We start from the raw sequence: 15,000 nt of genomic DNA, 5'->3' as shown, positions 1-15,000 counted from the left end.
TGATAAATAAACCAGTGATAAATAAATCAGTGAAAAAATATATCAGTGATAAATAAACTAGTGATTAATAAACTAGTGATAAATAAACCAGTGATAAATAAACTAGTGATAAATAAACCAGTGATAAATAAATCAGTGATAAATAAACCAGTGATAAATAAACCAGTGATAAATAAATCAGTGATAAATAAACTAGTGATAAATAAACCAGTGATAAATAAATCAGTGATAAATAAACCAGTGATAAATAAATCAGTGATAAATAAACTAGTGATAAATAAACCAGTGATAAATAAATCAGTGATAAATAAACCAGTGATAAATAAACCAGTGATAAATAAACTAGTGATAAATAAACCAGTGATAAATAAATCAGTGATAAATAAACCAGTGATAAATAAACCAGTGATAAATAAACTAGTGATAAATAAATCAGTGATAAATAAATCAGTGATAAATAAACCAGTGATAAATAAATCAGTGATAAATAAACTAGTGATAAATAAACCAGTGATAAATAAATCAGTGATAAATAAACTAGTGATAAATAAACTAGTGATAAATAAACCAGTGATAAATAAACCCTGACCTCATCCCTACGCAGCGTTTATTGCTCATTATACTTCCTGGTTCATGATTACATAGATTATATATATATATATTACATAAATTACATAGAATATATAGATTACATAGATTACATAGATTATATAGATTATATAGATTACATAGATTACATAGATTATGTAGATAATATAGATTACATAGATTATATAGATTATATAGATTACATAGATTATATAGATTACATACGAAAGGATTTCATGGGACATATATGAATTACACCACATTACTTTTTATCAGTATATCTACGAATGGTGTCTGAGAACAGGCTGAGCATCGTAGTTAGGGTTAGGGTTAGGGATTAGGGTTTGGATTAGGGTTAGGATTAGGGTTAGCTGTTTTATTCAGCGTTCGGTTGTACTTCGCTCCCCCCTCTTGTGTCCCCAAAGAACGAAACAAGATGGATGTCGGTGACCCAGCTACACATTTGTTGCCTAAAAACTTCTCAGAAGTGGATTTAAGAGGTAGCGGACCGGAGTTCGGACCGGCTCGCCTTCAGAGCTAGCGTACCGGAGTTCGGACCGGCTTGCCTTCAGAGCTAGCGTACCGGAGTTCGGACCGGCTCGCCTTCAGAGCTAGCGTACCGGAGTTCGGACCGGCTCGCCTTCAGAGCTAGCGTACCAGAGTTCGGACCGGCTCGCCTTCAGAGCTAGCGTACCGGAGTTCGGACCGGCTCGCCTTCAGAGCTAGCGTACCGGAGTTCGGACCGGCTCGCCTTCAGAGCTAGCGGACCGGAGTTCGGACCGGCTCGCCTTCAGAGCTAGCGTACCGGAGTTCGCTAGCTCTGAACGGAGTTAGCTTTAAAAGCCAGTAGCCAATCAAAGGGTGGGTTGGGGCGGGTCTTCTCTCAGGGTATTCTGGGTAGGATCGAGCAGCCAGGACAGACTGGACACTGACAACGGAGACCGCCAAATAACCAAGATGGTGACAGCCAAAACGCCGAACTCGAGGCTTCAGCACCAAAGTCCACAAACCAACGGGTGAGGTCACGGTGACTAGACCGGTAGACCTTACCAGCTAAAACACACCGAACAGAGTATTTTCAGAGTGTGATATTAGAGATGTGAATACTGTGTTCCTGCTGCAGCGTCTCTTCATCGTTATCTGACTCTGGTTCTACCACAACATGCCGACTTCCCCCCGGCTCCCTTTCAACCTCCTGACTTCCTGTCGCTCTCTCCTGCTCTCAGTAATCCATTACTGTTGGAGCCGCTCGCGGCGCCGTCTGTTACTGAATACCAGCGACCACGTTACGCAACAGAGAGAAAGGCAGCGCTGAGACCCCCCCCCCCTCCGTCTTTATTCATCTCCGTCTCCTCTAATGTCTCTTTATTTACAGACCAGCACATCTAACCGGGAGCTCTGTTTCCTCTCCTGTATGGGGGGGAGGACGCTCACATGGGGGGGGGGGGCGCTCACATGGGGGGGACGCTCACATGAGTTCACGTCAGGAATTTATTCCAAAGTAAAGGCAGGAAGTTCAGTTTGTTTTCTATTTCATTAGATTTCAGATTAAATGTCTGAAAATCGTGACAAATATTTCCTGAAGCTCAACATGATGTTTTCAAATGTCTTGTTTTGTCAACAACTCTATTTACACTTTCTTTATACGATTTTCACGGAACTTAAACAATAAATTATCAATATACGATACGATAATATGATAATACGATACGATAATATGATACGATGATACGATAATACGATACGATAATATGATACGATAATACGATAATACGATACGATAATACGATACGATAATACGATAATACTATACGATACAATAATACGATAATACGATACGATAATATGATACGATAATACAATACGATAATACGATAATACGATAATACGATACGATAATATGATACGATAATACGATACGATAATACGATAATACGATACGATAATACGATAATACTTTGTCAGACAGGTCTGAAATGTGTTTTGCATCACAGCAGCTCCGTTTGCAACATCACAGAAAGGACAAAGACAATAAACAAGGATACAAACATTTAAACATTAAAATCACAGAAGACGATATTCAGGGCCCTTTAACGCACATTTGATCTGGGATTAGGCTCCATATTTAGTTTAAGGATTGACTGATGTACAAAAGAGTGCTTTAGTCTGACCTTATTACATCGTGGAACCCTGTATCTCTGATTTGATGGTAAAAATTGATATTCACTGTTCAGAACATGGTTGGGGTTAGAGACGATGTTGTTGGTCAGCCTTAAGATGTTATTATGATAGGCTGATTCATAGAGTTTCTGAAGAGGTTGACCTACTATCTTTGAGCAGATGTTCATTTGGTGAAGCAGTTTTTGACTTTAAAGTAGTGGACAAACTCTTGTACCATGTAGAATAACAATACTGCAGAACACTCATAATCACAGAAGTAAAAAACAAAAGAAGAATTTGTTTACTCGCCCCAAAAAACCTGAGGCGGCGGAGAAAGTCAATTCTTTGTTTTGTCTTTTTACAGACACATTCAATGTGGTCTTTCCAAGATAACAGATGATCAATCATTACTCCCAAATATTTATATGAAAATACCTGCTGGATTTTTTCGTTATGAATAACAATAGGAACTTTATGAGAATCAGACGGTGAAATACAATGTCTTCCGTTTTCTTTGTGTTAATCTGAAGAGCATTGCTGTCACTCCACTCGACCATTTTGTTCACGCCATGTTGGTGCAGCTCAGGGTTGTCCGAGTGACTTAACAGAGATATTATAGCCGTATCATCAGAATACTTTAGAATATATTGATTTGGTGTATTTGTATTTGTACGACAGTCATCGGTGTAAAAGGTGAAAAGCATAGCTGAACTCACGCAACCCTGGGGGGCCCCGACATTGGTCGTGATGGCAGTGGAAAGGGTTTTATTCACTTTTACTATTTGAACTCTGTTAGTGAGAAAAGAGGCATACCAGTGAATTAAATAGGGATTCAGTTCCCGCTGGACCATTTTTGACACCAAAATGTCTGTCTGTATTGTATTGAAGGCTGATGAAAAGTCTAGAAAAAGGGCTCTTGCATAGGTTTTTGGTTTGTCTAAATGTTTCGTAATAATATGAACCAGAGTGGCAACAGCGTCTTCTGTACCACAACCCTGCTTATATGCAAATTGATATGGATCGAGTTTGTCTTTTGTTGTACTGACAAGATATTGGAGCAGAATTCTTTCTAGAGATTTCATAATCACTAAGGTAAGGGCTATTGGTCTGAAATCCTTGTGTTCTTTAGGACATGGTATTTTGGGTAAAGGTTTTATGTCAGAGGTACAGTGTGTGTGTCTACAGAAGCCTGAAAGATTGGTTGCCACACTGGTGCCAGTTCGGTTGCAAAGTTCTTCAGAAGGAAAGCCTTGCATTCATCGGGTCAAGCAGCTTTCTTGGAATTTGTACACCGAAAACTTTTCCTAACATCTTCGACAGTGATGACAATTCTGTCTGAGGTAGTTGGTATAATAGTTTTAAGTATTTCAGTGCACTCAAATCTGGTAAAGAAAGTGTTTAGGTCGTTGGCAAAGCAAAATTCATTATCTGTCACAATAGGTTTAGTTGGAGATGACATTCCTGTCATAGATTTCATGGTATCCCACACCTTTTTAGAGTTATTAGCTTTAAAGGCATCTTCCAGAAGCTGTCTGTGTACCAGTTTTGCTTTCCTCAATTTGATTTTGAGCTCTTTTCCTATCTGTTTAAGTGCTCCATAATCTTTGTTTTTGAAAGCCACTTTCCTTGTATTTATTACCTGTATTATGTCCCTGGTCACATATGATTTATTATTTGGATAGATTTTAATCTCCTTTGTGGGGACAACCAGCTGTACACAAACATTTATATAATCATTTGTAACTGTAGTCATTTCTTCTTGTGATCCCTCCTGAAAGATTTCCCAATTTGTCCAATCAAAACAGGCTTTCAGTTGCTCCCTGCTTTCATTTGTCCATGTCCTTATCACTTTCTTTTCTGGTTTACTTTGCTTGAGTTTGGTCTTGTACACTGGGATCATGTGCACAACGTTATGATGGGAATTTAATATGGGTGGCCTACACTTGGAAACATAAGCACCTTTAACGTTTACAAAACACTTGTCCAGGATATTGTCTTTTCTTGTCTGGTCCTTAACATACTGTTCGAACCCAGGTAACACAGTCTCCAAGTGCCAATGGTTCAAGTCCCCCACCACTATAGCCGGTGCATCGGGGTGGCTGAGTTGTAGTTCATGAACACAGTTAGCTATGGTGCTGGCCGCCTGTGACGCTTTGCCGCTGGGAGGCGCGTACACAACAAACAGCAGTATACATCCAAACTCTCTAGGTAAATAAAAAGGTCGTAACGTCATGCCGAGAATTTCTACATTGGGATCACAGATCTTATATTTAACTGAGTGCGATCTGCACCATAGATCATTTATGTACGCGCAAATACCGCCTCCCCGAGTTTTTCCAGAGTCCGCATCCCTATCTGCCCGCACAAGGGTGAATCCCGGGACTTCAAAGAGAGAGTCGGGCATTGTAGCTTGCAGCCAGCTTTCCGTTAAGCATAACAATGATGCCTCACGGAATTCGTTACAGTATCTTGTGTATGTCCGTATCGCATCCACTTTATTGCTCAGCGAGCGCAGGTTTGTAAGAACAATAGATGGAAGACGTGGCCGATTGAATCTCCGCCGTAGTCGGTTCCGAATACCTCCTCTTTTTCCTCGTTTCTTTTTCCTATTCGTTCTGATCAGCTCCTGAGGGATGTTATCCAGCATCGAATGGGAGACGTGGCTTGATGTCATCTCCCGTGTCAGCTCGGGTTGTAGCTCCAGCAAAGTCTCTCGACTGTACGAGCGTGCGAGGCACGGCTCCTCGCCACACCTGTCCATGTTGCCACTCAGGTGTGCGGTTGAAAATTGCACCGACAAACATTGTCCACGGAGGCCAATAATCCACAGAATCAGAAGCGTAATTTTCAGGGCAGTCATCATCTTACACTTTACACACCAACAACACCAACACCAACACCAGCAACATCAACATCAACATCAACATCAACAACACCAACAACAACACCATCAACAACACCAACAACACCAACATAAACAACACCAACAACAACACCACCAACATCAACAACACCAACACCATCAACATCAACAACACCAACAACACCAACACCAACATCAACATCAACATCAACATCAACATCAACATCAACAACACCAACAACACCAACACCATCAACATCAACATCAACATCAACAACACCACCAACATCAACAACACCAACAACACCAACACCAACACCATCAACATCAACATCAACATCAACAACACCAACAACAACACCATCAACATCAACAACACCAACAATAACACCCACAACACCAACATCAACATTAACAACACCAACAACAACACCACCAACATCAACAACATCAACAACACCAACACCATCACCAACACCATCAACATCAACAACACCAACAACACCAACACCAACACCAAAACCCACACCAGCAACATCAACAACACCAACAACAACACCATCGACACCATCAACATCAACAACACCAACAACACCAACACCATCAACATCAACATCAACATCAACATCAACAACACCAACACCAACACCAACACCATCAACATCAACATCAACAACACCACCAACATCAACAACACCAACACCAACACCAACACCAACACCAACACCATCAACATCAAAATCAACAACACCAAAAACACCAACAACACCAACACCACCAACATCAACAACACCAACAACAACACCCACAACACCAACAACACCATCAACATCAACAACACCAACAACAAGACCATCAACATCAACAACACCAACACCAACATCAACAACACCAACAACAACACCCACAACACCCACAACACCAACACCACCAACACCAATACCAATACCAACACCATCAACATCAACAACACCAACAACAACACCACCAACATCAACAACACCAACACCAACACCATAAACATCAACATCAACAACACCAACAACACCATCGACACCATCAACATCAACATCAACATCAACATCAACAACACCAACACCAACACCATCAACATCAACATCAACAACACCACCAACATCAACAACACCAACACCAACACCAACACCATCAACATCAAAATCAACAACACCAACAACACCAACAACACCAACACCAACACCACCAACATCAACAACACCAACAACAACACCCACAACACCCACAACACCAACAACACCAACACCATCAACATCAACAACACCAACAACAAGACCATCAACATCAACAACACCAACACCAACATCAACAACACCAACAACAACACCCACAACACCCACAACACCAACACCAACACCAACACCACCAACACCAATACCAATACCAACACCATCAACATCAACAACACCACCAACATCAACAACACCAACACCATAAACATCAACATCAACAACACCAACAACAACAACACCAACAACACCAACATAAACAACACCAACAACAACACCACCAACATCAACAACACCAACACCATCAACAACATCAACAACACCAACAACACCAACACCAACACCAACACCATCAACATCAAAATCAACAACACCAACACCATCAACATCAACAACATCAACAACATCAACAACAACACCACCAACATCAACATCAACAACACCAACACCATCAACAACATCAACAACAACACCACCAACATCAACAACACCAACAACACCAACACCAACATCAACATCAACAACATCAACAACACCAACATCAACATCAACAACATCAACAACAACAACAACAACAACACCAACAACACCAACACCAACACCAACACCAACATCAACATCAACATCAACAACACCAACACCAACACCATCAACATCAACATCAACAACACCACCAACATCAACAACACCAACAACACCAACACCAACACCATCAACATCAACATCAACATCAACATCAACATCAACATCAACAACACCAACAACAACACCATCAACATCAACAACACCAACAACAACACCCACAACACCAACATCAACATTAACAACACCAACAACAACACCAACAACATCAACAACATCAACAACACCAACAACAACACCACCAACATCAACATCAACAACACCAACAACACCAACACCATCACCAACACCATCAACATCAACAACACCAACAACACCAACACCAACACCAACACCAAAACCCACACCAGCAACATCAACAACACCAACAACAACACCATCGACACCATCAACATCAACAACACCAACAACACCAACACCATCAACATCAACATCAACATCAACATCAACATCAACAACACCAACACCAACACCATCAACATCAACATCAACAACACCACCAACATCAACAACACCAACACCAACACCATCAACATCAAAATCAACAACACCAAAAACACCAACAACACCAACACCACCAACATCAACAACACCAACAACAACACCCACAACACCAACAACACCAACACCATCAACATCAACAACACCAACAACAAGACCATCAACATCAACAACACCAACACCAACATCAACAACACCAACAACAACACCCACAACACCCACAACACCAATACCAATACCAACACCATCAACATCAACAACACCAACAACAACACCACCAACATCAACAACACCAACACTAACACCATAAACATCAACATCAACAACACCAACAACAACACCATCGACACCATCAACATCAACATCAACAACACCAACACCAACACCATCAACATCAACATCAACAACACCACCAACATCAACAACACCAACACCAACACCAACACCAACACCATCAACATCAAAATCAACAACACCAACAACACCAACACCAACACCACCAACATCAACAACACCAACAACAACACCCACAACACCCACAACACCAACAACACCAACACCATCAACATCAACAACACCAACAACAAGACCATCATCATCAACAACACCAACACCAACATCAACAACACCAACAACAACACCCACAACACCCACAACACCAACACCAACACCAACACCACCAACACCAATACCAATACCAACACCATCAACATCAACAACACCACCAACATCAACAACACCAACACCATAAACATCAACATCAACAACACCAACAACAACAACACCAACATAAACAACACCAACAACAACACCACCAACATCAACAACACCAACACCATCAACAACATCAACAACACCAACAACACCAACACCAACACCAACACCATCAACATCAAAATCAACAACACCAACACCATCAACATCAACAACATCAACAACAACACCACCAACATCAACATCAACAACACCAACACCAACACCATCAACATCAAAATCAACAACATCAACAACACCAACACCATCAACATCAACAACATCAACAACAACACCACCAACATCAACAACACCAACAACACCAACACCAACATCAACAACATCAACAACACCAACATCAACATCAACAACAACACCAACAACAACAACAACAACATACTGAGGTCGATATATTGTTTTCTCAAATATCAATATGTGCCTCAAAGATTCAGTATTTTTTTTGTTCTGTTTTTGTCCAAAATACTATAGTATTATATAGCATACTATACAAGTAGTATATAGCATACTATACAAGTAGTATATAGCATACTATACAAGTAGTATATAGCATACTATACAAGTAGTATATAGCATACTATACAAGTAGTATATAGTATAGTATACAAGTAGTATATAGCATATTATACAAATAGTATATAGTATAGTATACAAGTAGTATATAGCATACTATACAAGTAGTATATAGTATAGTATACAAGTAGTATATAGCATACTATACAAGTAGTATATAGTATAGTATACAAGCAGTATATAGCATACTATACAAATAGTATATAGTATAGTATACAAGTAGTATATAGCATACTATACAAGTAGTATATAGTATAGTATACAAGTAGTATATAGCATACTATACAAATAGTATATAGTATAGTATACAAGTAGTATATAGCATACTATACAAGTGATATATAGTATAGTATACAAGTGATATATAGTATAGTATACAAGTAGTATATAGTATAATATATAAGTGATATATAGTATAGTATACAAGTAGTATATAGTATAATATATAAGTGATATATAGTATAGTATACAAGTAGTAAAGTAAATCTTTGTTGTTTGATCAATTGTTGCCTGTTTTATTAATTGGTTTTGAGGCTGCTGTGATTCTTCCTGTAAGTTTCACCAAACATCACCGATTAGTTGTGTTACTGTTCTGTGATAATAATAATAATAATAATAATAATAATAATAAATGTGATGACATCATCATGTCTGATAACTTCTCTGATAAGATGCATTTTGTAACATTAATTTGAGGTGATGTTTCTATAATCCATCATTATACCGACCAGCGCTGCTGATTCTGCGTGTCACGTATACGTCTATATCTGAAGCTGAAGGGGTTAACCGTTTTATTAAACAGGTGTGACTGATGAGCTGTAGTTCACCTGTAGCTGCAGGTCGGCGTCTGACTAACAGGAACACAATCAGCAGCTGATAACAAGATATCAACTCTACACATCACTTTAAAGACATTGGATTTAGTTTCTACAAAAACACGAGCAGCTGATCTCCTGGGACTCCGTGTCCTCTTCCTTCCTCTTGTCCTTCGTATCACCACTCATCTAGATATATTAATATTATATTATAATATATTATATTATATTAATATTATAATATATTATATTTTATTATATTATAATATATTATATTTTATTATATTATAATATTAATATATTATATTATATTATAATATTACTATATTATATTATATTATAATATAATATGTTATATTATATTATATTATAATATTACTATATTATATTATAATATTAATATATTATATTATATTATAATATTAATATATTATAATATTACTATATTATATTTTATTATATTATAATATTAATATATTATATTCAGCCCACTGATGAATCCATTAAAGGGCGGCTCCATTATTTAGTTCCTATAGCCTATAGATCAGATATACAGTATATCTAATATAATATATATATATACAGACGTGGACAAAATTGTTGGTACCCTTCTGTTAAAGAAAGAAAAACCCACAATGGTCACTGAAATAACTTGAAACTGACAAAAGTAATAATAAACTGGAAAAACAAAGTTCGTAAACTTGTGTTTGGTCGATTATTTCTCTGTTGTTACAATGCTAATGGTCATTGTATTTTACATCGTTGGAAAGCCTGTTTATTTACCTTCGCAATGATGCCCAACTTGTAAGGATCATGCATTTGTGGGATGAGCAGCACAGCTGATTATGTGGGTAGCGCCCAAGAACAATTTGCCAAAATGCTCCGTCAATGGTAAACAGTGTATTCTCCTGTTGGTGTTGACTCTTGTTTTGAGTTGTTTGGTGGATTGGATGATTGAACTCTCTATCAGTAACAAGGAACAAACAAGACATATTGGCTATTTTACACTTTATTCATTTAATACACCGTCAGGAGCCTCAGTAGGTGGAAGATCCATACGCAGCCACAACAGCCTGGCACCTCCTCCTCATGCTGGTCACCAACCTGGTCACACGTTGCTGTGGGATGGCGTTCCATTCCTCAACCAGGATTGGTTGCAGGTCAGCCAGCGTGGTTGTGTTGGTCACTCTAACACGTACAGCACGCCCAAGCTGATCCCACAAGTGTTGAGTTGGGTTGAGGTGTGGACTCTTGGCAGGCCGTTCCATTCTCTCTCCTCCCACATTGTGGAGGTAGTCTGTGATAACCCTGGCTCTGTGGGGGCGAGCGTTGTCATCTTTGACGATGAAGTTAGGTCCCAGATTGTGGAGATATGGGATCGCCACTGGCTGCAGAATCTCATCCCGATATCTCCCTGCATTGAGATGGCCTTCAATGATGACAAGCCTTGTTTTGCCAGTGAGGGAGATGCCCCCCCCCCACACCATGACACTGCCCCCACCAAAAGCTGTTACTCCATCGGTTCAACAATCAGCATAGCGTTCTCCACGTCGTCTCCATACTTTCACCCTGCCATCCAACTTTGGCAGACAGAACCTGGACTCATCACTGAACATGACATTCCCCCACATGTTCAGGTTCCATTGTCTGTGTTGGAGACACCAGCGCCAACGGGCCTGACGGTGAAGGGCAGTCATTGCAGGCTTCCTGGTAGCCTTATGAGAATACACTGTTTACCATTGGAAGAGCATTTTGGCAAATTTTTCTTGGGCGCTCCCCACATAATCAGCTGTGCTGCTCATCCCACAAATGCATGATCCTTACAAGTTGGACATCATTGTGAAGGTAAATAAACAGGCTTTCCAACGATGTAAAATACAATGACCATTAGCATTGATACAACAGAGAAATAATCCACCAAACACAAGTTTCCGAACTTTGTTTTTCCAGTATATATAAAAATTCACTGAAAATGAACTAATGAAAATCAGACATTGTTTTTTAATTTTGGTTCAACAGAATCATTTTAAAAAACAAACTAATGAAACTGGCCTGGACAAAAATGATGGTAGCCCTAGAAAAGATGTAAAATAATGTGACCATAGGGACATGTTAAACTAAGGTGTGTCCTGTAAATAGCATCACAGGTATCTTCAAACTTGTAATCAGTCAGTCTGCCTATTTAAAGGGTGAAAAGTAGTCACTGTGCTGTTTGGTATCATGGTGTGTACCACACTGAACATGGACCACAGAAAGCTAAGGAGAGAGTTGTCTCAGGAGATCAGAAAGAACATTATAGACCTTCATGTTAAAGGTAAAGGCTATAAGACCATCTCCAAGCAGCTTGATGTTCCTGTGACTACAGCTGCTCATATTATTCAGAAGTTTAAGGTCCATGGGACTGTAGCCAACCTCCCTGGACGTGGCCGCAAGAGGAAAATTGATGACAAATTGAAGAGACGGATAATACGAATGGTAACCAAAGAGCCCAGAACAACTTCCAAAGAGATTAGAGGTGAACTCCAAGGTCAACGTACATCAGTGTCAGATCGCACCATCCGTCACTGTTTGAGCCAAAGTGGACTTAATGGAAGACGACCGAGGAGGACACCAAATCATAAAAAAGCGAGACTGGAATTTTCCAAAATGCATACTGACAAGCCACAAAGCTTCTGGGAGAATGTCCTTTGGACAGATGAGACAAAACTGGAGCTTTTTGGCAAGTCACATCAGCTCTATGTTCACAGACGAAGAGATGAAGCATCCAAAGAAAAGAACACTGTACCTAATGTGAAACATGGAGGAGGCTCGGTTATGTTCTGGGGCTGCTTTGCTGCATCTGGCACAGGGTGTCTTGAATCTGTGCAGGGTGCAATGAAATCTCAAGACTATCAAGGCATTCTGGAGCGAAATGTGCTGCCCAGTGTCAGAAAGCTTGGTCTCAGTTGCAGGTCATGGGTCTTCAAACAGGATAATGACCCAAAACACAGCTAAAAACACCCAAGAATGACTAAGAACTAAACATTGGACTATTCTGAAGTGGCCTTCTATGAGCCCTGATCTAAATCCTATTGAACATCTGTGGAAGGAGCTGAAACATGCAGTCTGGAGAAGGCACCCTTCAAACCTGAGACAGCTGGAGCAGTTTGCTCACGAGGAGTGGGCCAACATACCTGTGGACAGGTGCAGAAGTCTCATTGAGAGTTACAGATTCAAAAGCAATGTCTGATTTTCATTAGTTCATTTTCAGTAAATTTTTATTTATTATTACTTTTGTCAGTTTCAAGTTATTTCAGTGACCATTGTGGGTTTTTCTTTCTTTAAAGGAAGGGTACCAACAATTTTGTCCACGTCTGTATATATATATAGATATATAATATATATCTATATATATATTATATATTTATATATTAGGAGCAGCAGCTACTCTACAGCTGTCTGGGGAGCAGTTCTAGGGGGTCAGTGCCTTGCTCAAGGACATCTCAGCAGTGCCCAGGAGGTGAACTGGAACCTCTCCAGCTACCAGTCCCCACTCCGTACTGGGTCGTCTGGAGTTCCCACAGACCCGCACCACCTCTCAATGTGGTCTGATGTGGTCTGATGTGGTGTGATGTGAGCTGATGTGGTCTGATGTGGTGTGATGTGGTCTGATGTGGTCTGATGTGGTCTGATGTGGTCTGATGTGAGCTGATGTGGTCTGATGTGGTTTGATGTGGTCTGATGTGGTCTGATGTGGTCTGATGTGGTCTGATGTGGATCCAGCTGGTTTCTAATGACTCTCTGTGACCCGTCAGGTTCTCGGCGCTGCACCACGCCGCCCTCACCGGGACCACGGAGCTGCTGTCGGCACTGCTGGAGGCTCAGGCCACCGTGGACGTCAAGGACAGCAACGGTGAGAAACACACATCGTCGTGGTGTCGTAGCGTCGCGGCGTCGCGGCGTCATGGCGTCGTGGCGTCATGGCGTCGTGGCGTGTTGGCGTGTTGGCGTAGTCTAATGTTGCGGTCAGACTTCACCATATTTCCGTCTGTTACGACGGTCACTGTGTCAGATTCTAGACTCATTAATACTGGCCATGACTCCGTGACGTCCGTGTATGAATGAGTGAATCAACATTAAAGTGTCTGATGTGTGCAGGGATGCGTCCGCTGCATTACGCAGCCTGGCAGGGGAAAGCTGACTCGGTCCTGATGCTGCTTCGCTCCGGAGCGTCTGTGAACGGCGTTTCTCTGGACGGACACATCCCGCTGCATCTGGCGGCTCAGTACGGACACTACCAGGTTGTGAGTACACCTCCACTCCGTCATGACTCATAACACTCTAACCCTAACCCTCTAACCCTAACCCTATAACCCTAACCCTATAACCCTATAACCCTAACCCTATAACCCTAACCCTATAACCCTATAACCCTAACCCTATAACCCTTACTCACTCCGTCATGATTCATAACACTCTAACACCCTAACCCTCTAACCCTAACCCTATAACCCTCTAACCCTAACACTCTAACCCTAACCCTCTAACCCTAACACTCTAACCCTCTAACTCTAACCCTCTAACCCTCTAACCCTAACCCTCTAACCCTCTAACTCTAACCCTCTAACCCTCTAACCCTCTAACCCTCTAACCCTAGCCCTCTAACCCTCTAACCCTAACCCTCTAACCCTCTAACCCTAACCCTCTAACTCTAACCCTCTAACCCTCTAACCCTAACCCATTAACCCTAACCCTCTAACCCTCTAACCCTAACCCACTCCGTCATGATTCATAACACTCTAACCCTCTAAACGTTACGGTATGGAGGTAATGTTATGGTATG

The 15,000-nt window shown here is 40.6% G+C and overlaps 1 protein-coding gene across 1 annotated transcript in view; it reads left to right on the top strand.

The window, feature by feature from the left end:
- LOC119484128 (caskin-2-like) overlaps positions 1 to 14,708 on the top strand; it is a 35,927-nt gene extending 21,219 nt beyond the window's left edge. The window contains exons 4-5 of the mRNA XM_037762651.1: positions 13,973 to 14,070; positions 14,316 to 14,708. Of these exons, the coding sequence (XP_037618579.1) occupies positions 13,973 to 14,070; positions 14,316 to 14,494 (277 nt within the window). The 3' untranslated portion in view covers positions 14,495 to 14,708. The remainder of the gene's footprint in view (positions 1 to 13,972; positions 14,071 to 14,315) is intronic.
- The last annotated feature ends 292 nt before the right edge of the window (positions 14,709 to 15,000 follow it).

The sequence above is a fragment of the Sebastes umbrosus genome, assembly GCF_015220745.1.
Source record: "Sebastes umbrosus isolate fSebUmb1 chromosome 14 unlocalized genomic scaffold, fSebUmb1.pri SUPER_14_unloc_1, whole genome shotgun sequence".
Classification (NCBI taxonomy): domain Eukaryota; kingdom Metazoa; phylum Chordata; class Actinopteri; order Perciformes; family Sebastidae; genus Sebastes; species Sebastes umbrosus.
The sequence above is the reverse complement of the archived record's forward strand: the minus strand, read 5'-3'. Positions and strand labels throughout refer to the sequence as shown.